Source organism: Euprymna scolopes, chromosome 41 (genome assembly GCF_053919585.1).
Source record: "Euprymna scolopes isolate OS-2025 chromosome 41, ASM5391958v1, whole genome shotgun sequence".
NCBI classification, from domain to species: domain Eukaryota; kingdom Metazoa; phylum Mollusca; class Cephalopoda; order Sepiida; family Sepiolidae; genus Euprymna; species Euprymna scolopes.
The window spans coordinates 75,780,775-75,805,584 of NC_136522.1; the positions used below are offsets into that span (position 1 = coordinate 75,780,775).

The following is a 24,810-nucleotide window of genomic DNA, read 5'->3' on the forward strand; positions in this document are numbered from 1 at the left end:
ACCAGACGATAAATACTGAAAAATTGTCTAAAACATTAATTTCTTCACCCTCAACTGGGCACTTTTCTACAGGGAGGGGTCGCTTTTATCGTCGATATTTTCGACAACAAAAACCTAACAGCCAGCCATGGTTCTCCCCAGAATGTGCTGCTGCTATCGCGCACAGAAATCACTTTTTCCATAACTACCAACATAATAGATGCACTGAGACTAAAGCTGCTTTCAGGACCGCCAGCAACCACTGTAAAAGAGTAATAAAAAATGCAAGAAATCTATATGCTTAGTCTGTTAAATCCAAAGTAGCTGAGCAGCGGCTTGGTTCCCACCAGTTTTGGTAAATAACAAATAGGATCCTGAACAGAAGTGTGCGTTCTATCCCAACCATTATCAATGGACCAGAGGTCATCTCGTCAGCATCAGACAAGGCCAAACTATTTGCCAAGAACTTTGCAGCTAATTCTACCCTATGCGATGAAAGCCATCAACTCCCCATATTTCCTCCTATAACACACAACACGCTAGGTAACATACAAATATCTGCGCATGAGGTCGACAAGCTAATCAAGAACCTTGATTTCAGTAGAGCAACTGGCCCTGACGGCATCCCAATTATAGTGTTAAAAAAGCTTCAACCAGAACTTGCTCCCATACTTACGAAACTGTCTAAGCGTGGCCTTAAGGAGAAGTGCTTTCCGACTCCCTGGAAAACCTCATCAGTATGCCCTGTATTTAAGAATTCAGGTGATAAGTCATCTTCCTCTCAGTACAGGCCAATAGGTCTCCTGTGTGTTATGAGTAAGTTGCTGGAATCCATATTAAATAGAGAAATAGTCAACCACCTCAGCAGAAATAACCTTCTTGGTGACACACAATATGGTTTCCGTTCTGCAAGATCTATCGCAGATGTGCTAACGGTTATATCTCATAGGATTAGTAAATCTCTTGACAAAGGCTTCCTTTCTAGGGCAATTGCTCTTGACATATCAAAGGCCTTCGACAAGGTATGGCATAAGGGCCTACTTCACAAGATTTCCAGCTACGGTATAACTGGAAAGGTTTTCTCAATCATTAAATCATTTCTCTCCGATAGATCATAAGAGTAGTGGTCGATGGACAAAAATCAGAGGCATGCGGTATTAATGCTGCAGTCCCTCAAGAGTCAATCCTGGGCCCAACTCTCTTCCTGATCTACATCAATGATCTCCCTAAACACATACTTAAATCATTCGTTGACATCTATGTTGATGACACGACCATCTACGGCAACACATCAAAGGCTGTAAATGACAAAGTTCTCTCTGATTCTCTCTCCTCTGATCTCGAGCGCGTGGTTCAGTGGGGGAAGACGTGGCTGGTTACCTTTAATGCATCTAAAACCAAACTCCTATCTTTACATCATCAACGCTCTGATCTCCATCTAGCATTAATTGAAATGGATGACTCTCGTCTAGGAGAAGCCCCATGTTTTGACAAGCTTCTGGGTTTGTCCTTTACTCCTGATCTGAAATGGAACACGTACATCAAGCCTGTTGCCAAAGTCGCTGGAAAGATGGTGGGATCCTTCTATCGCCCCAGAAGATATCTCACTACTGATGCAATTCTCTATCTATATAAAAGCCAAGTACGTCCAAGGATGGAATACTGCTGCCATATCTGGACAGGAGCTGCTAAAAACAACCTATCCTGCCTTGACAGAGAAAAAAATAGACTTCGTGGCTTAGGGAGGATGCCCTTTTCTCTACCCTGCAACCTCTCTCCCACAGAGGAGACGTTGTGAGCCTATCTTTGTTTTATCGTTATTTCCATGGCAGGTGCTCGTCTGGACTCCAATCTCTGGTCCCCCCTCGCCAATCTTTTACGAAAAACACCCGTCTAGCTGAATCCACCGTCAAAAATTTTCCCCACTCTTTATCTGTACCTAAATCAAAACGCAGATTCCATGAACAAAGCTTCTTTCTTAGAACTGCACGCCTGTGGAACTTTGTTCTGTCTGCCTGCTTCCCATCTGACTACAACTTGGATGTCTTCAAGTCCAACGTAAACAAATTTTTAATGAACCGCCCCCTTAAGTAAACACTTCATTAAATCTCCACTCTAACGTACTGTACTTGCAATAACCCTTATCCCTGAGTGGCTTCCGGGCCTTGATAAGTGGTGACCACCGTGTAATAAAAAAGACAGTCTTCCCCTTTTTTCGATTGTCTATCCTTAATTTAAACCTATGTAACTTCCGGTTTGGCGGTGGTCGTAACAGCAAAGACGTCACTTTTTTTTTCGTTCTTAGCCTCCTTCGCGGTACGGGTTCGAGCCTCCCTTTCCACTACCACTTTTTTTTTTTGCTCAATACACACCTCCAAGAACCCGGGCAACGCCGGGCACCCATGCTAGTATATATATATATAAATATATATATATATATATATATATATATATATATATATATCGTGAGAGAGGGATAAGAGATATTATCGCTCGCAGACAGTTGTTTCGTCATTTTATAATTCATTACTGTGGCTAAACATAGCAAGTGTGTCACCCCCTAGCTTCGAAATCTGGACGTGTGGTCATTAGCAACCATAGCCATTAGTGTTAGATGTGTAAGCATATCTTAAATCGACAAAATGTAATAATAATTTTGATATGTTACTCTTGTTTTATTATTTCAGAATACACCGTTCGGAAAAATCGTATACAACATTATTGGAGATGACCAAGCCCCAGATATCTTTCGAATTGATGCAGGGTCTGGTTTTATTTCTTTGAAGAAGATCCCGACCAAAGCCACTGAAACATACAAAGTAAGTATCAGATGTGGTATTTTTGCTGTGGCAATGAGTCATTTGGTCATATATAATGCCTGCTCTTTATTTATTTATTTATTTATTTATTTGTGGACATCTTTACAGTTTTTGTTTCACGGCGTTTCGGCCAACTATTCCTCTGGCTTTCCTCTGTCTCTTAACTGTATCATCAGTAATTACTGCCTTCCATAGATGTTGTCTCACCATATTTTGTTCAACTAATCATCTTGCCGGTTTTGGGTGGGTTGGAACCGTTACCTTCAGACAATGCTTACCTGGAACCGTAGAAATTAAACGCCTCTATCCACTGAGCCACGGGCAACAACTATGAAGATGAGGACACCAGTCCACAAATAAATAAAAATAAATAAATAAATATACAAATTGCTCATCTCAAAAGATTCCAGTATAACTAATATATAACGCCTGCTTTATTTTAAAATAATCAAGGTTTAAGAGTGCAATTGAGGCAACACAGATAAGTTCACTATACCTGTCTCATTGGCAGCTTTTTCCGGCGATAGCCGTTGGGCTTCTATGAGGTGCCTTAAGTTAGTTTCCAGCCTTTTTTTGTACAGACATTTACAACTATCGTAGACTCTTGAAAATTCAGTATGTTATACATCTTATGAGATGACTGACCAAATTTTAAGATTTCCGGTTCAAATGAACAGCTACAGAAAGAATTGGAATACAACCTACTAAAGCCTGATTGTGACAGCTGGTGAATTTCAAAAATGCAATCTGGACGTGAGGACACATTTGAAGAACGATACGCAATAAAATTATGTTTTAAACTTGAAAAAATTGCGACAGGAACGTATGGAATGCTTCAGACTGCTTTTGGTCTATCTTGCATGAATCGAGCATTACTTTTTGAGTTGCATAAGAGATTTAAGGAAGGCGAAAAACATGTGAAGGGATGAAGATGAAAATAATTAAAATCAAAATTAAATACAATCAAGCTTTAGTGTTACAGTAGTGCATAAGTTTGTATATAATGATTACAAAATGAATATAAGAAAAATTACAAATGAAACAAAATACATGGTGAAACAAAAAAAATTAACATACGTGTTTTACAACAGTTTGTTTAACATAGAGAAAAATATATACATACAGAGAGGAAATATAAATTCAATGATTTTTTTTTTAATATTTGCATCTTAGTCTGGTTTCAAAAGAGTTCGTTTATTTATTCAATATTTCTAAATTCTAAGCATAAATCAGCCGTCACATGCCTAAAAATGTTTAAAGTGAATTCTTTTCTACGATGCCGTGTCCAAGAACGGAAGCGCACAACCTTGATACAAACTTTCACAAGAAACACCCGTCTAGCAGAAAACACTATCACTAATTTCCCCCGCCCTTTATCTGTGCCTAAACCTAAACGTAGGTTCCATGAGTAAAGCTTCATTCTTAGAACTGCACGCCTATGTAATTTTCTTCCGTTTTCCTGCTTTCCGGCTGATTACAATATGGTTGTGTTCAAGTCCAACGTAAACAAGTTTTTGATGAGCCGTTCCATATAAGTTAACAAATTTACCGAATCTCAATTACTAACGGTTGCTATATTGTCCAATTTCTACTGTACACTCGCTAACTCTTATCCTCGAGTGGCCTCTTGGCCTCGATAAGTGGTGATGCCTATGTAAAAAAAATTTAATTTTTTTAAATAACACGAGGCCACGGATATTTTATTTACGAAAAAAAAAAACTCTTTCTTACAATGATGATAGATATTATACTATCCGGAATTAATAAGAAACATTTTAAGTTAGTTAAAAAATTGAATGAGGTTTTAATAAAATATTTCTATCTTAACGTGGTTTCAAAGAAGTTTGTCTATTTATTCAAAATGTTAATTATTATATTTTCTTTTCTTTTTTTTTTTAAGGTTCGCGTGCAAGCTAGTGATTTGGGAACTCCAGCACGATCAGCATTCGCGGTCGTTACTGTCACAATGGCCAACAATAATTTGAATAGTCCATTTTTTAATCCACCCTCGCAGACGGTACGAATAAAGGAGACTCTACCCGTCGTTAGTGTCGTTACGACTGTCAAAGCTACGGATAACGATCAATCTGTAAGAGTTTTATTGTTTTTTTATTTTATTTTATTTTTATTTTTTATTTTTGTCTTTTATTTGTTTTCATTTGCTATTTTTTTTTGTTTCTGTCGTATTTAGAGAAAATAAAAATTGAATAATAAAAATTCGTACGCATTCATAAAAATGAAATTTAAATTTATAGAAGGCAATACAATGCGGAAGTGCAATGTATAGTCAATTAAGATATAGTGATATTATTAAGATAATAAAGCAAATTAAGATATAATAATAGAATAAACTATGCAGTTGTAACTTTATTAATACACTAGCGGTGGGTACCCGGCGTTGCCCGGGTTTTTAGATGAGTGTGTGGTTGGGGGGGGGTAAAATGAAAACAAAGCGAAGTAATAACCCTGTTTAAATATTATAAAAACAAACAACGTTAAAACTATCAAAAAAATCCTGAAACAAAAAACAATTAAAAAAAGAATGAGCGTGATGTAATACGAACGGTCCGGCGGTGCCCGGGTGTTTGAAAAATCCCAAAAAAGTTTGATGGGGGGGTGCTCGAACTCGAATCATTGAAGCGACAGCGCAAAAAAAAAACGAAAAAAACGTGATGAATTAACTAAAAAGTGAATTAGGTCAAATATCAATTCCGCAGTGAACGAATTCTAAATGATTTTTTTGTTTTCTCGAATTCTAAATAAATTTATTTGTTTAATTTTTAATTTAAGTGTAATGCAAGTGAATTCACGATATCGTTGCGTTGTAATAATAAACAGTAAAGAATTACTTCTTTGTGTAAAAATAAATGTTTAGTTGCAAGCAATAATAAATAAAGGTATAGTTATATTTCAAGGTTAGAGTGGTTAAAACCGAAAGTAAGAACTGGTTAGTTCCGCAGGTTGCGTCTTAAACTAAGTAAAAATAAAAAAGGCAAAAAGAAAACAATAATAATCGCGTTTTCTTTTTATATTTTTTCATTTTTATTTTATTTAGGATAAAAACAGAAAGCATAAATCATGGAAAGAAGACAAAAAAAAACAAAAAACGGCATAAATAACCTTGTACGATTCCAAATAGATGTTTCTTCGTACTGTTCCTTGTGAACGCATCCGATGCGGTGTAAATGGGGAGAGGGAAAAGGAGGAATCAAATAGAGAAAAAAGATGTTGCAACTTCCATTGAATCTAACCGATTTTGGCAGTGAACTCTCACCGGGAAAAATATAGGAATGTACGTTTATCGAGGAAGTGTAAGGGTAATAGGCCTATAGCACACCTCAGATCCTGTGCTGCAGTTTGTGCACATTACATTTGCATGTAATGTCTTGATTTTTAATCCTATTAAGGTTAAACTCACATGGGAAAAATGAGTTCATTTTATTTATATAGAAGATAGATAGATAGAAAGAAGAAGATAGAAGAATAGATAGAAGAAGAAGAATAGATAGAAAGAAGAAGATAGAAGAATAGATAGAAGAAGAAGAATAGATAGATAGATAGATAGATAGAAGAATAGATAGAAAAAAGAGATAGATAGATAGATAGATAGATAGAAGACAGAAGAAGATAGAAGAAGATATATAGATAGATAGAAGATAGATAGATAGATAGATAGAAATAGATAGAAGAAGAGAGAATAGAATAGAAGATAGAATAAATAGATAGAAGAAGATAGATAGATAGATTGAACGCATGTAGTTATTTATCTGAAAGTAAAAATTGATACCGAAATGTCGAAACATTTTTTTATTAAAGTCGTAATTTTAAGTAATTTCTAGCCAGAAAAATAATTTCAGAAATAAAGTAAGTAAAATAACTTATATTCCTGCGATAAGCATTAATGTAGTTATGTTACAACTAATAAGAAAACGTGAGCTGTTTAGTTAACGTATGCTGTGTAAGACATAATTTAAAGTCAAACGAAATCTTGGTTGTTTATAATTGATTAAATAAATAGAAAACAATTTCTTATTTTTTACAAAGGACGTAAACTGCTTATGTAAGTTATGGAAAATGTCATAATTTTATCAGTATTTCTCGACAGAATAAGTATTTTCAGAAATAAATCAAAATTAATCGTACAATGAACACAATTAGCAAAAGGCAAGTAAAAATCAAATATAAATTTCTCAGGTGTTTTGCTGTTCAGGCTTAACTTTGAAACTTCGACTGACTTAACTTTCATATGTTAGATTAAATTTTATAAATACAATTATCTTTACAGGCTCCCAACAACGAAGTCAGATACAAGATGACTGGAGACACCATAGCACAAAAATGCTTTTTTGTCGACGCTGTTAAAGGTGACATAATTCTGAGAGATTCCCTGATGTCTACAACTTGCAAACAAAATACATTTAATGTAAGTATTTGTTCTTAAAGTACTGTAATGACGAAATAGTTGTAGTAAGGTTCAATTTTTGCGAAAAGAAAAAACGTAAAGAAATTTATTTTAAGGTGTTGTCATTCGCCGAGGTTCGCCTTGGTACTCAATTCGACAATTCAGCTGTTAGTTGATTTAATTGCATGAACTTTTGTATTGCATCCACACACACACACACACACACACACACACACAGATATATATATATATATATATATATATATATATATATATTACTACTACTACTACTACTACTACCCTGTGAAAAAGTCTTGTTTTATTTCGTTTAAAAAAATTATATCACATGGCTTTTATTTGTGTTATTTTTGTCATATCTAAACTCAAAATTATACAGTCATTGTCCTCGACCCGTTGCAGTTCAAGTTATAAATGCAGAAAATAAGGTTGCCTTCATTATTACAAAAAAATATGGAAGTTTATAAATTGGATTCATGCCTTAGTTGCTGTATGATATCCTACAGCAACCAAGATAGGAATACAATTTATAAACGAAATCGATATTTACTGTTAATTCATATCGTCGTGTACTAAACCTTGGAAAATGATGCAGTAAAGACGAAACTGTTTAAAATAGAGGAGATGAATTCTCCATTCCAAACAACTGTGGGACAAGAGCAAGATCGATATTCATCGTTTAATCGATCGTATCTTACCTGTGTATATTAAACATAAAAAAAATATGAAGTCAAAATAAAACTGTTTGAAACAGAGGAAATTTATTCGAATTGATCTCTGTTGCAAAACAACGCGGGGCGGAGGCAGAAAGAGAGAGAGGGGGGTCGATATTCCCTGTTAAATCATGTCTTATCGTTTGTTTTTATTTTATTTCCTTTTTAGATTGTTATTATTGCTGAAGATGGCGGCAAACCCAAAAAAACTAGTAATTCAATGCGAGTCACTGTCAATGTCGATCGCAATAATTTCTCTCCTGTAATTCGTAACCTGCCAAAATCCATTGAACTCCGTACAACTACTTCTCCTGGATCTACAGTGTATCTGGTTCAAGCATCTGACGATGACACAATCGTAAGAATATTTTTTTTTATTTTAATTCAATTTTTTTTATCTTATATTATTATATATTTATGGAAATCGCTCAAACAAGGCGAGAAGACAGATTTTTATTGACCGTAGTTTTGAAAACCACAAGGTATAGGTAAGAGAAAAACAGTCAGCAGGAAGAGAGTTCCTGGAAATAAGCTACTGGAATTGAAAGCTGTATTACAATGAGATACCAAAACAGTGAATTGATGGAGACCACTAAACCAACGAGTCAAATGAGCTGGAACAACGGAAGCAGGGAATAGATCACACAATTCTGAAGAATACACGCGCTATAATAGTATTCATAGAAAAGATTGAGACTAGCAACATCACATCTGTAAGAGAGAGGTTGCAGATAAGAAGAATGATAACTTGGATTAATCTGGCTACTATTTTCATCTTTATTATTTATTCACAACGTTTTTGCAGCTCTAACCTTCAACGTTTGCCAAGTGTGTTTTGTTAGAGTCGGGAATCTATTTTTGTTCTATTGGTCATGACCGGATAGAAGTTTTAAGTACATTTTATCGTATTATTAGTATCGCTTGTGTTGATGATTGAACTTTAAATCTTCATTTAGAATTAATTATTACTTGACCCTTCATTCTATGTACGGCGAACTAATGTAATGCATTTGAATTTGAATTTTGAAAGTCTTAAATTCGTTCTTGTTTTTTATATGTGTAGTGTTACAGTTTATTTAATTTATGTCCTCTCAGTAGTTTTATATAGCCTTGATTATACCACATAGACTAGACAAGTAGCCAATCGCATTGAGGTGTTTCAAAAACAAGTGATGCGTTTCATTAGGAGACATCGCCTGATCAAAAGACCAAAATATCCACTTTCTATCAAACTACTTCCCTATCCCCTCTATTTGATAAAATCAAAAGTAAAACTCTTAAAGTTTTTCGCCATGTCAAACGATTAACCACTGGCCTGGCAAAATTATGGCTTAAAATCTCAAAATGAGAGAATTAAGTTTTCTCGTATGTTAATCATAAGCTACATCCTGCTTTACTCCCATAACCTTTAACTTTGCATGAGCTATTCTCTGCTTCAATATAGTATAAAGCCATTTATCATATAATATAAATTTTTCTGTTTGTGTGTCCAGCTAAAAATACAAAGCTACATAACACACACTCACAAAGCTGATATATTTATTTTCATTATTACTTTGAGGAAGAATATAAGCATAATTTTTATATAAATTCTGTTAATGATACACTGGAACCGAATTAATTAAGGGGAATCGAAATTTAGAGTAAATTTTAGTGTTATTATGTAATAATTTGTTAACGATTGTTTCAGTTGTCAGTGAAAACGGAATTAAAATGGGGGTTGATATATATAGAGAGAGATAGTCATAAAAATAGGGTGGATAATATAGAGGGAGATAGAGAGAGAGAGGGGGGGGGGTAAGAAAGATGTTTCACAGATATTTTAAATCTTCGATTCTGTCAATCACGTCCCCAGGCAACGTCCGGGAATCATGCATGTTAAGTATATTAAAATAGTATATTGTTTAATTTGAATTTTTTATTGACATTTTCACCCCGAACAAATGATGATGTAGGGGTTACTATCAGGGACATAAGTTGCAAGGGCGATATATAGGGAGTTGAGCAGCAAAATATCTGTTCACATTACACTTGAACTTCTGCATGTCAGTACAGTTGGAGGAGCAGGAAACCGGAAGGGATTTCCAGAGTCTAGCAGTTTTCAGAAACTATTAAAGTAAAAGGCTTTGTTACATCTAGGGATCTCTATTGTGTCGGGGTGGGACTTTGCTGTTTGTCGGGTTTGACAGGGGTATTTACATTGAGGGGGTACAAGGAATTGTAGTTTGTCGGTGCATCCACTATTAAAATACTTATAAAACAGGCTTTTATTAATGCATTGCTCACATTTTTATTGCCAGAATCCATTCAACGAACTGAGGTATTCGATAACAGGAGATGGTGCAGCTTTACAGGTTTTCCAAATAAATTCGATATCTGGACAGATTACTCTCAACAGAAACCTCCAAAATGAAAACACCAACAAATACCAGGTAAGAATTTGAATATTAATTTCATATAATTAGGTTTCCATTCCATGCTTATTCCGTATCATTAGGTTAGGATATCATACACTTTGTATATCATTAGGTTTTAACGCCATACCCCATTGCATATTATTAGGTTTAGATATCGTATGCATTGGATATCATCAGTTTAGGGTATCATACACAATTCATATAATTAGTTTCCGATATTATATCCATTGCATATCATTAGATTTGGATATCATGCCCATTGCATATCCCTATGTTTTGGCATCTTAAACATTACACATTATTAGCTTTGGATATCATGCCCATTGCATATTAGGTTTAGACACCATACTCATTGCATATCTTTAAGTTAAGACATGATACCCACTACATATCATTAGGTTGAGATATCACATTGCATATCATTAGGTTTCGATACTTTACCCATTGCATATCGTAAAGTTATGAGATCATAAATATTGCATACCAGTATGTTTACATATCATTCTCATTGTATATCTTAAGGTTAGAATATCATACCCATTGCATATCATTAGGTTTGGAAATGAACCCACTGCATATCATTATGGTTGCACATCATATTCATTGCATATCATTGTGGTGTGGGCATCATATGCATTAAATATAATTAGGTTTTGACATAATACGCATTGCATATCATTTGCTTAGCATACTATACCCATTGCATATAATTAGGTAAGGTTATCATATCCATTTCATATCATGATGTTAGGATATACATATATATTGAATATCATCATTAATTTATGATATCAATATCTATTTATTATCATTGCATTAAAATCGCTATATCTCCTGCATATAATTTGTATTTACTGGCTCCCTTTACCTGTTTTAGTGTCTTATGATAAGTAAACTTAAACACTGTTTTCGTAAGTACGGTCTAATATACTGAATAAACAGCTTCAATCTCTGGACACTTGTTTGATTATAACTATTAAGAAAAAGGTATCGTTACAAATCTATCTATTCGTGATTATGCAGAATCATTGATGTTTCATTGAGGTTTCTTCGTAATATTCTTTTTTTCCAAATTAATCGCTTCCTGGCATAAAATGGGACAAAGATGATGTACTTGTATTTTCCTTTCTATTTGCAAAACATAATCATATTTAGTTAATCCAAGAAAAAAATTACAATGTTTCTCAACAAAACAACCAAATTAGCATCAGGAATAAATATTTGAGATATAAACAACTTAAATCATAAAAACGTTTTCCAAAATTTCTAAATTCAGCATTAAATAACCCGAAAAAGATTGATTTGCTATTAAAAAAAAAAATAATTTTAAAAAACATAAATATTTGAAGATACAAAGAACTTGAGGCGTATAACGTTTTTTTTTTTTTTTTTTTTTTTTTTCAAAATTGCTGGATTCGGCATTAGATAAACGAAAAAGTGCTGATATACCTTAAAACAAAACAATCAAACTAAATATCATGAATAAATATTTGAAATTATAAACAAGTTGAAACATAAAAACTTTTTTCCCAGATTACCGGATTTCGCATTAAATCACCCAAAACGGGTTGATATACTATAATACAAAACCAAATTAGTCACTATGAATAAATATTTGGCGATATAAAGAATTTGACGTATAAAAACGTTTTTCTAATATTATTGGATTCCGTATTGAATAGCACAAAAAAGGTTGATATGTTGAAGATATAAAGAAATTGAAGTATAAAATCTTTTTTTCCAAAATTATTGGATTTGCTATCAAATAACCCAGAAAGAATTGATATATTTTAAAACAAGCAAACCAAAGTAATTAAATTCATCATTGCCAGTCCTTGCTCATATGAGAGCTGTCTTAGTTCAGCCACCATTTTTTCTTACTTTTTGTTGTTTCTTTTCTAACTTTAGCATATCCTTTTAGAATACAGGTCCCCATGCTTGTACATCATATTCCAGATCTAGTCACATTACAACAGAAGTACAATTTTTTTATACTTTTTAGAATGTTCTTTGTGTTTGACTAAAAGTGATTATGCTATTCATTTCTCTTTACAGGTTCAAGTCCTTGTTAAGGATGGCGGTACCCCGGCAAAGAGCGCCAGTGGAATATTGGACATTACTGTTATTCGAAACTTTTTCCAACCAAAGTTCTTATCTTTTTCAAGGACTGTTTCTGTAAACGATGTCACAGCACCTGATACTTCCTTCCTTCAAGTGAGAGCAACTGACGATGATAGTAGTGTAAGTATTCACTATTTATATCTCTATAAAGCCCCCATTTCCCTGTAAATGATGTACGGTTGCCAAATTGAGGCTTGTAAACCAACCATTATCCTCATCTTCTTTAACAGGATGCAAAAAAATAATTTCTACCCTAACAGATCACACACTACAATTACATCGTGTCGATTGTAGATGCCTTCTTCTGTGCTTCTAATCCTTATTTGTTTCCTCTTATTACATGCAATATTAATAACTTTCTGTCTAGAGGTTTTCGAGTTAAGCCTTCTTATATATAGCTGACATTTTTAGCCAACGTGAAATAAGTACATAGGTTATGTTGCCAAGACTGCTACAAAGACAGTAAGCTTCCTCTATCAGTCTAGAAATCTTCTCACACACTTCAATATCTTATATTTTCATAAAACGTGGAGCATTAATGTTACATTTGGGCTACTGCATCAACTACTAGACTCTCCCTCTTGGATAAAGTGCAAAAATAAGAATTCTCAATTTAATAGGTCTAACAATATCTGCCTTTCTCTAACCCCTTTCTATGCTTATTTTATATGATTCACTAAACTCAATGTACTTGTAATCTCTAAATGGAAATACCCTCAACTCACCCGACAACTACTAAACTTCATCCTTTCGAGATTAATACCTCTTTTTTAAAGTGAGTGAGTTCATGTGATAGAGGATCCTAAATGATGGAAGATTTTCTATCCTTATGGCTTCCTTCCAGAAACGACTTGCCTTTGAATTATCTTTTTCTTTCTCTGACACTACCAATATGCAACAATTTAAATGCAAACAAGCATCTTGTTGTCCAACTCCCTAACTAGGTTGAATCATTATTAAGCTTTCCCTTACCACAGCAGCCCATTACGCTTCACTTGCAATATTGCCTTGTTTTGAGGTGAATAAAAGTTTTCAAAAACTATTTAAAGATGTCTCCTAGCAATTTTTTAGAGAAAAATACAATATCAAAAAACAGGGTTTATCGATCCGTCTATATACTATTAAAACATTTATAGTAGATTACACATTACTAAGACAGTAGTTTTTTTTATGATTTCAATATGAGTTTGAATATCACGAATATTTAAAGGATACATGTTTTATAAATTTCAATAAATTAACATTAAAAAAATTTGGTAAATATTTTTAAACTAAGTGACCTTTTTAGAAAATCTAGATGTTGTGGTGGCACCCCTACAGATTCTGATAATGGACTATTCCAGAAGTCACTTTTCAGCAATCTGAACCCAAGAGTCAGAGAGAGACAGTCGTAACTTTACGTTGTCCTTCAGTTGAGTGGAGTTCCCACTCAACTGATATTATTTCTGTATTTTCTGTTAAATATATTCATTTCGCTGTTTCCGAGTCTTCTCGTTATTCTGTCCAACATTTACACCGTAGCACTAGAAAAAATAGGTATACAATGTATTCGACATTACGTTAAAACGAATTATTTTCACTTGAAAACACATAATTTCTAATAATTTTTATCAATACAAACAGTACGTAAATACATTAAAAGGGGAAGAAAGCTGTATTTGTTTGTATTTTTTATAGTACGTGCAAATTTTCAGTAGTGAATAGTCTTGCATCTTTGGTTAACTGAAAAAAAAACTGCTGATAAGAGATTTGTTTTTTCAATCGAGAGTTGATATATAAAAAAAAAATAACACTCACTGCTAGTGTTTCTAAAACCTCTTTGAGACACATGGGAGCGATTTCAGCACCTTAGCCTTCATAAATACATGACCACTCCAAATTAGATAAAATAATGTAGTATATTATATGCAAAATTAATGTTCAGAATATATAATTCGGTCCAATTCGTATGAAGATTGCAGTTTTTGCAAATAAACTGCAAGACTGGGGTTCAATTTCCAGTCGAGTTATATCAAAACCTAAAAATGTGATACTTAACGCCTCCTTGTTAAGCTCTCGGTATTATGAAGTGAGGATAAAGGGTAAGTGAAGTAATCCAGAAAAAATGTGGCACCCTCCTTTCACATATTGGTGTTGCGTCCAATGAAAAGTGACACTGCTAAAACTGAGATATGAAGTGTTTTCAATAAGTTTCCAGATTTTTTTTTTTTTTTTGTACAGGCATTTAAAATTGTCGTTAACACTTGATAATTCAGTATGTTATTGCTATACTCCTTATGAGATGACTATTCAACTTTTATGATTTCACGTTAAAATGAACAGCTACAGCAGGAATTGGAATGCACCCTATTAAAGCCTGATTGTCACAGCTGGTGAATTTCAAAAATGCAATCTGGATGTGAGGACATTTTAGAAGAATGATATGCAATAAAATTCTAATTAACTTGGAAAAAATGCCACAGAAGTGTATGAAATGCTTCAGACTATTTTTAGATCATCATATATGAATCGAGCATTAGTTTTGAGTGGCATAAGAGATTGAAGGAAGGCAGGGAGTCTGTAAGGGATGATGAAAGGTATGGGAGAAGTAAGGAAGTCAGAACACCAGAGTTGATTAGTCAAATAAAGAATTTCATGAACTTCAGTAAATGACACAGTGACCTTGCAGCAAATAGCTTATAAATAAACACTTTTGTCTTTCTCTGTGAGACTAAAATTCGTCACTGCATTAATACATTATTTACATCCAGTGAACACACGACGCAAATGAATCCGATACAGACTCACTTTGAAAAGGAAAAATTAACCTCGAAATATTAGAAAAACTTTCTTACCATATAACACATGATTGATTAAAGATTAAAAAACAGCAAGTAGAATATTAAAGAAAAGGATTGCGTTACATATTGTATTTTTATGCCTATTATCATTTTGTTTCCTACTAGACATTCTCTCAATTCACCTGGTGCCAAAAACTTTACATTGCCTTGTCACATCCTTCTAAATTTCTAACTTTTCTCTAAATTGTTTGTTTGAATAACTGATACAATCATTTGTTTAATTTAAATATTTAATTTTTATCTTTGCAGAGCCCAGCAAACCAAGTCCGTTTCTATTCAAATGAGACAGCATCTGCACTTAGCTATTTCTATATTGACAGCATTACAGGAAGGATTGCTCCAAGGAAAACCTTATACAATGCCAATGCAAACCCTTACAAAGTAAGTGAAGTCACCACTTTTCTATACTCGTTGACTTAATTATAATCATGCTGTTCATAATTATATTGTATGAATACTAACGATAATATTTTTGGCGTTCGCTTCCTCCATATTTTTCTAGAGAGAATTCTTTCTAAAAAAACATAGGGTACTTATAGGAGGTACTAAGTGAAGGTTGCAAACATCCTAAATGAAAGGGATTTTATGAAACGAATTGGATTCAAATTTGAGATACCTAGGTTTTTAGACCGTGTTGTTAACCACTGAACCATCGTCTGTTAACAACAAATCTCCAGTAACTTCTGTCAAAAAAATTAACTCTGGGAAACTGATGGTTTTGTTCATGTCGTTTTCACATGGGAAATCTGATGCTTATTTGAAATCGTGGTACTTGAGCAGAATTTGTACCAGACGTAAATAAATAGCCGCACAGTTTTGCTCAAAACATGACCTTAATCGCCGTTTTCACCGAACTTCGAAGAAAACATTTAAATATAATAAAACCACCAGAAAAAAATAAATGAAAAGTAATGAAAATAAAAAAGAACAACGACCTATCATAATAATTTGTTTTATTCTTGTAGTAATTATTTTTTAAGTAATAAAATAAACAAGCTGTATTTTTTCAACCATATTTTTGGTCAAACAAAATTGAACAAAATTAATAAAATAACCATTTTTTGTGTTTTTCATATTTTTTAAATAAAAGTTTTAAAAATGCACATTTTCCTGGTTTTTATGCATTATTTTTTTGCTGTTTTTCTTTATTTTTGTAACTAATGTAAAGTAAATTTTTTCATGAATATTTTTTCCTGTATGGTTTGGTTGGGCAACCATTTTTTTAATAAAATTAAGTTAAGACAGGCGGGATGTTCCCTTTGGATTAGGTAGACTATGGTCGCATCAGACGATATCAAAGTGAGGTGAGAAGAGACAGCACATGTGAGAGGAAACTTTGCTAACCGGGTAGCTTTTTGATATATGATTTAAGATGGAGACGGTGTGCTGTTATTTAATTTATTGATTTTTTTTCTTCCAATATTTTCCCCACATATCGTCTGCTCCTTTGCCGTACATTGATTGGCTGATTGGCGTCTTATGTCAGATAACAGTCAAACCCGACCGCATGACGCTATGTTCTGAACAAAGCCGAGCGGACGATTAGTTACGTCTGGTTCAAATTTTGCACAAGTACCGAAGTCTTTTATCATTTGGTCAAGGGATGTTATCTTTATTAGTCCTGTTTATCTTTTGCTAGGTTTTATGAAAGCTTGAAGTGTTTAACGTGCAGGTGTATCTGATACAAGTGGTTCTTATGATAGTTTCATTAAATGAACAAATCATAGCAGTCTAGTTTTGTGTATAATAGCACTTTTTTAGTAAAATAAAATTACATGGTATTCCGCATAAATGTTTTATTCTGATCTTTTAGTAAGTGTCCACTCCGCCAAGTTATATAGAAAAATACCTTGAGTGTATGTTGTAAATCTTTTCTGTTTAACTTCTTCACTGACATGCTTGCTGTTGAAGATGGACTCGTGGGTCTTGTATGAATCTAAAGCAAGCCATTTCCGTCTTTTGATGTTCATCTGTGACTAGCATTGGGCCAAGGTATTCACATTTTCCTCAATCAAGGGAAAAAGTCTCCAAGTGTCAAATGCATGGCTATTCATAACTGTCACGACACTAAACGTTTCTTAGTTTGTCTTTTTTTCTTTTTTTTTTTGTGGGTTAAAAAAAGGCTTCTATTTATGTTTATGATATTGTCACCTAACACGCAAATAAGATGCTTCCAGTTGGATATAAAAAGCCTGATTTTTCAGAGACTGGGTTGATTTTGAATTTGGATTTCAGAATAACAATTGATGCCAATAGTGCGCTGTGTTCTGGAGATGAGTTTTGACAGTAGAGTGTTGAGATTTGGGGTTGCATTTGACAGAAGAACGTCTAGATTTGGAGCAGCGAGTTTTTGGTAGCAGTGTGTCGAATTTAACATTTGATTGTTTTAACCACAAGAAATAAAATTGTTTCGCCATCACATCAAATATCCTAATTCTTGTTGAAATTGCTGAGAATCAACAAAGATTATATGTTTTATATGACACTATTTAATATAACAGGAATTCTCTAATCTGTGTACTTAATTTTCTATTTTGCAGATGCTCGTATACTTATACGACATGGGAACACCAAGAAAATACGCCACCAGTCCAGCTGAGATTTCAATCACCGTTATTCACGGAAGTTGTCCAGGATTTTCTAACTTGCCAAGAACAATAAAAATAAGACCTAACCAAATTACAGGCGTTAATATCTACGATGTCAATGATAATACACCACAGGTAAGATCCTACGATTACATTGCATAACTAGACATATGAGCACACATAAAACTTTGATTCTATCGAGCCAGATTTTATTTGTTATTGCTGAATTGAGGAATTTATTTGCAATAAATTAATGTACTTTGCAACATTTTTGAATTTTTGAAATGAGGATTGGTTATTCATATTTTTTTAATTCATCGGACTACTGTTCTCATCTTGAGTGTCATTTTCACATATCGATCGATGTAACCTCCGACCTTCTACATGTATATCTTTTCGACATCAGGAATGTTTCTGTCGAACTTGGGAATGTGGACGGAATTTTGAACTCTTACTTCGCGGGAGTAGTATGCCCTTGTTCAGTCAGCTATGACTGGATAGAGGATCTAAGTAATTCGCAATTGTATTTTTGGTCGCCCATGCTGAGTATTGAACCTTCGCTATCACTTTTACAATTGATTTTTCCAAGTACTCTAACCACTGTGCCACAGGTCCTTGATATTCTCCCATTGTAATATTGTACTGGAAGAGTTCATGATGCAGGTAATTTTGGTATCAAAACAATATGTTATATACTTTATATTGAATTTCTTTAGTTTTGGATTTGCTCTATCAATCTACTTTGATTAATTTAGCATGGATTAAAAGTATTGGGATGACGGACAATTGCTTTGTTTGTCTAATTGTTTTACTTTGATCACTGTCAATGTTCAAATTTTTATTTTCATTAATCAATCCTTGTTTACTCATACGTTTTTTTTATAATTTTCTCTGTTTTTAATAGCCTAAGGACACTTCCGTTTATTACGACCTGATTGGCGAAGAAGATGCTATCGGAATCTTCCAAATTGATAGAACAAGTGGCCAGATATCTCTGTCCAAAAGTCTTCTGACAGGCACTAAGGAATTATATAAGGTAATCATCATCGTCATCATCATCATCATCATTATCATCGATTTAACATCTGTTTTACATGGTAGCATAAATTGGAAGGCTTTTACAAATTAACTTCCGAGCTTATCCTTCTTATAGCTTCGTCTCATGTTTTTCCTTAGCTTTCCCTTGCAAATTAAACCTGCTACCTAGATTGTCCTACATCTGCTAACACAAAAGCTCCCATCGACTCTTTCAACATCGCCATACTACCAGTCTCGTGTTCTGCACACATCCCACTATACTGTCCAGATTGAATCTTCTGTGGTCATAAAATCACAGTCCATTTTTTAAGATTCGCATCGCGCATCTGTCATATCATTTTCATATCGTTTATCTCATACAACATGTATCCTCAACCCACACTATCCAGGTTTCACTTCCATACATCATCACACTACTCATAGATGCCTGATAGACTCTTTCGTTGGTCTACAGTGGTAACTCTTTACTGTTTAGTGATAACAGATTCTCTGAACTCACTCAATTCACTCCTAACTCTTGCAATCACACTAGCATCTGCTCCTACCAATTTTCCAATAATATCACGAAGATAACAAAACCTCTAATCAGCCTCAATGGTTTAGCTATGTAGTTAAACTCTGTCTACATTTGAGTTCTAATTCGTATCCATCGTTTCATAATTCTTGCATATAAACTGGTTATCATCTATTAGTCTATCCGTAATTCCACTGAACTTTTTGTGCACCACAAAAATTGAGTTGCTTCCAAGTGCATTTGCTTGGAATGGGTATAGGAATTAACTTCTTCCCTTCTTATAATAATGTTTGCCTACAATTTTTATACATTAGAATATACAAGCAAGAATAACGGCCACATTACATCAAATTTCTTTACATGCATTGTTTTTTATGTGGTTTGTTGAAAAATGAATTTTTATCTGAAATTAGGAAAGAATTTTTTACCTGCATTTGAAGTGTTTTGTTAATTGAAAATTGAAAATAATTACGTATATAAATGAATACATTTTGAAAGCTGAGAACAACGTATTTTTTTAATATATAAACAAATTTATTTGCTTATATCAGATATATTTCGATGATAAATATTCTCATCAATGAAGAATCTGTTTTTTTTCTTTCTTTTTCTTGACCGCATGGTGGAATTCTGCGGGCGAGAGTGATGGTAGTAGCCCGATGGTGTTGGTAACCGCTCGATATATAAAATAAAAATATAACAGTCATCAGTAGGGATGTCGCGCCAACGGCACAAAATTGAAATTAGGAAAGATTTTTTTCTTTTTTACCTGCATTTGAAGCGTTGTGTTAATTGAAAATTAAAAATAATTAGGTATATAAATTAATACGTTTTGAAATCTGAGAACAACGCATTTTTTAATAATATATATAATAATAAACTGTCATCAGACTCTTGCTGATGACTGTTTTATTTTTATTTTAAATATCGAGCCGTTGCCAATACCATCGGGCTACAACCATCACTCTCGCACGCAGAATTCCACCATGCGGTCAAGAAAAAGAAAAAAAACAGACTCTTCATTAATAAGGATGTATAGCATCGAAATATATCGGATGTAAGCAAATAAATTTGTTTATATATTAAAAGAAATGCGTTGTTCTCAGCTTTCAAAACGTATTCATTTATCACCATAATTATTTTCAATTTTCAATTAACTTCAAATGCAGGTAAAAGAAAAAAACATTTTTTTCCTAATTTCAATTTTGCGCGGCTGGCGCGACACCCCTGCTTATGACTTTTATTTTTATTATAAATATCAACCATAGGCTCCTACCATCACTCTCGCACGCAGAATTCCACCATGTGGTCAAGAAAAAGAAAAAGAAAAAAACAGACTCTTCATTTATAAGGATGTTTAGTATCGAAATATATCTGATGTAAGCAAATAAATTTGTTTATATATTAAAAGAAATGCGTTGTTCTCAGCTTTCAAAACGTATTCATTTATATACGTAATTATTTTTAATTTTTATCTATTGGAAAGTGTTACATAATGAGGGCTGCGTTTGGATGGGAAAATGACACTTACAAGGTCAAAGGCAACTAAAGTTGAAGTTAATAAAAAAACTTCACTTACAAATGATTTTCTGTCCATTTGGTTGGCGAATTTTCAAGTAAAAGAGGCGTGTAAAGAGTGCTGCCCCCAATTCGGGAAACATACTTGGTATGGCTGGATATATCGAGACGAAGTATTTGTATATCTATTAATCTATCTAGCCATCTATCTATCTCTTACGCCTACAAAAGCAAGTTGTATTTCCAATGTTTTCCTGTGGCTGTATTTTTTTTTAAATAAACCTTTGTAATATACCATTTATTTACTTTTTTGCGCAGGTAAAAATCCGTGTACGAAATATGAAGCCAACTTGTGAAAACTTTGGAATCTTAACAGTCCAAGTGGATAGAAATGCGTTTGCTCCGACTTGGAAACTGCCAACACCATTTTCCACATCAGTTCTAGAAGACCACCAATTGAATAGTCCAGTTTATACTTTGGAAGCTGTAGACCAGGATCAAGTAAGTCTATTTCCCTTGTATATGATTCGATTGTAAGAATGAGTTTTTATTGTAAGCTAATTTTACTGTTGGGTATGGATATGTAGCAGTAGTAGCTTAAACAGCTAAAGTTTTCTTGTGTTGATGACATGTATCAGAAGTAGATTAAAGAGATGGAGTATTGCTGTGTGAATGAAATGTAGCAGGCATGGATTATAGAGATAGAGTATCATTGTGTTGACGGCATGTAGCAGGAGTATATGTAAACAAATGGTATCTTGTGTAGATAAAATGTAGTAAGATGCATAGATATGGAGACTTGTTATGTAGATGATCTGTAGCAGAAATAAATCAAAGAGATGGAGTATTGCTGCATGGTTGACACGTAGCAGGATTGGATGTAAAGAAAGTATATATTGCCGTGTGACATATAGCAAGATTAGATTAAAGAGATGGAGCATTGTTGTGTTAAACGCATGTATCAGAAGTAGATTAAAGAGATGGAGTATTGTTATGTGGATGAAATGTAGCAATGTAGATGTCAAAAATGGTATATTGTTGTGTATATATGTAGCAGAAGTAGATTAAACAGATGGGGTATCGTTGTGCTGATGACATGTACCAGAAGTAGATGCAATGAAATGGTATCTTGTTGTATATGTAATGTAGCAAGAGTAGATGTGCGGATATAGAGTATTTTTGCATAGATGGCATGTATCAGAAGTAGATTAAAGAGATGAAATATTGTTGTATGAATGATACGTAGCATCAGTAGATATCCAGAGACTGAGTGTTATTGTGTAACTGATACTTAGCAAAAATAGGTGTAAAGAAATGGCATGTTGTATTGATGTTAATGACATGTAGCAGTAGAAGATGAAGACAGCTTTAGTATTGTTGCGTAAATAACATATAGCGGTAGTATGTATTGATAAACGGTGACTCGTTAGTATAGATTAAATTCCCATATTATATCATTTCATTGTATTTGATTTGAATGTAAGAATGTGATTTCAGTGTCAAAATCTAATTTGCTTGTATTTATTTGATTAGCTCGTAGTATATGATTCTCTTGTACGTATTTGATTTATGCATAAGAATTTTATTCTCTTGTATTTGATTCGATGTTTATTTTGTCTTCCAGCCGCCATTTAATGCAATTGACTATGAGATTACTAACGATATCTACAATAGGTTCTATGTCGACCCGACCAGTGGTGAAGTATTTACTAGATTACCCTTTGGAAATGATCGAGCTACCAACACCTATACGGTAAGTGGATTAAATTATAACAAGACACAATCCAACAATTAACAATAGATTAAAGTTTAATTCAACATTTCTAATATAATTAATACTAGCTGGCAGCCCGGGTTGCCCGATAATACAATATGCTTATACATGATATTTTAATTTATGCAGATTGCGTATGTATTATTATAAAATCAATTCTCTATTGATTATTATATATTACTAATAATAGTTTGCCTAGTGGACTAATTCGCAAAAAAGTAAAAAAAAAATAATAACGATAATGTCGTTCATCAAATTCTGTCTGTGTTTGTTTACAATATCACGTCAGCTGATATTTTGGCTTGACGATCTTAAAAATAGTCTTTCTTCCTTTATAGATAAAAAGAAGTATTTTTATAGGAGAATACTTTACGTTACACCAGCCCAGTTTACACTAGTGTAACGTAAAATATTCCACCATAGAAAATTCTGTTTTATCTATAAGAGAAGAAAGACTATTTTTAAGATCGAATTTTTTTCGATTTTCGATACTTATCGGATGAATTTCTGTAAAAAAAAAAAAAAAAAAAAAAAAAACATATCTAAGAACACTACCAGACATATAAATTACCTTTGCGTGAAATTTGCAAAAGATAGGCTTAGCCGTTTCGGAACCTATGAAGAAGGAACACACACACACGCACACACACACAAAGTGACTTTATATGATAATAGTGATTTAATTTTACATCCTTACATATGTAGTTTAGACTTCAGATGAAAACAACGGTAATACATCTTTTGCCTGTATCCGCAGCGACTGCATCTTGACCATGGAATGAAAACCTACTCAAAACGTACATTTAAATTCCTGCTGATGACGTTGCAGGCCACAATTAAGTTTCATTGTATTCTCTGCTGCTCAAGTGAGAATGAATTTAGTTTTAGGGGACACTCTTGGTACATAAGCAGGAAGAGTCCTGTCATCATACGAGTTGTCGAACCTGGAACACACTTCAGGTGTCCGATATCGTTTTGCTGATAAGAATTATTTGCTTAGATGGTATACTGAAGAATCAACTGGATCAGAGTTATGCATAAGGGACAGAAAGGCTCTGCCGTTAGGTTGAGAAAGGATTTTCAGATCAGATAACCACAAATCCTGTGGTAATTGAAGCACTACATTGAATTTGAAAATTTCCAAATGGGTTAATTCAATGTATATCTTGATTGAGGTGAGAGAGCCCATTCAGACCGCCATTGGAAGTGTACTGGAATTTTGAGGACACTTATTTGCAAATATATTCTAGAGTAAAATACAGTCATTAAATCATTAGTTAACAACCAGTATGAGAAAACTGAATTAGTTGCTATTGTGATTTAAGGGATGGGGAAGTACTGAAAATCTGAAAGGACTTATATTCTGCAATTTCATTAACCAGATTAGTTAGAAAAGTGTATTTCAGTTTGACAGATGCCGTATAATAATATTTCTATGTTTGAATATGACGGCCTTCTTGATAACCGAACTCCTTTAAGAGCAGATGCCTTCCTGCTTAAAAGAATGACGGTAAATGTTTATATATAAAAATATAATGGTAGACTTTTATTACTTCGTTGTGCTAAATATGTAAAATGCGAAAGGGGTTGGGAGAGCATGATAATTGATGAAAGTTGATTCCGTATTTAACCTATGTAGTCAGTGGAGACACCTCCGTCGTCTATAAAACATAGCTTCAATCCGTTTTATTGCTTATTTAGCGACGGATGTATTTCCGTCTGCAGGTAACTTTTGCAGGTGTCTCAATATCAGTAAGTTTCTGTTTCAATCAGCCAGGTTTTGTTTCTTCCAGCCAGGTACGTGCCTGTATCAAGTAATTTTTATTTTTCCTGCTAGGTTCTATTTTAAGTACAGCAGACTTTATGAATCAAGAATTGAACTAAAACTTGATGAATCAAGAATTGAACTAGTGGAAAAAAGTGAAAAAATTGCATGGAACAATAGCAAGTTCTTCTTGGTCTACTGCAGGATGCCATGAACAAATACATTATTTTAGTGAGAAGAAGATGCAGTAAAATACAATTATTTTTACAAAGGGGTTATCACATATCAAGGCCTGGAAGCCACT

The 24,810-nt window shown here is 33.6% G+C and overlaps 1 protein-coding gene across 1 annotated transcript in view; it reads left to right on the top strand.

Moving 5' to 3' along the window:
• Positions 1-24,810, top strand: part of LOC145266635 (uncharacterized) — a 471,019-nt gene that overhangs the window by 233,198 nt on the left and 213,011 nt on the right. Inside the window, exons 77-87 of the mRNA XM_080122558.1 lie at positions 2,667-2,798; positions 4,699-4,887; positions 7,084-7,221; positions 8,101-8,289; positions 10,232-10,363; positions 12,404-12,589; positions 15,559-15,690; positions 17,850-18,032; positions 18,802-18,933; positions 21,286-21,468; positions 22,592-22,720. Coding sequence (XP_079978684.1) covers positions 2,667-2,798; positions 4,699-4,887; positions 7,084-7,221; positions 8,101-8,289; positions 10,232-10,363; positions 12,404-12,589; positions 15,559-15,690; positions 17,850-18,032; positions 18,802-18,933; positions 21,286-21,468; positions 22,592-22,720 — 1,725 coding nt within the window. The remainder of the gene's footprint in view (positions 1-2,666; positions 2,799-4,698; positions 4,888-7,083; positions 7,222-8,100; positions 8,290-10,231; positions 10,364-12,403; positions 12,590-15,558; positions 15,691-17,849; positions 18,033-18,801; positions 18,934-21,285; positions 21,469-22,591; positions 22,721-24,810) is intronic.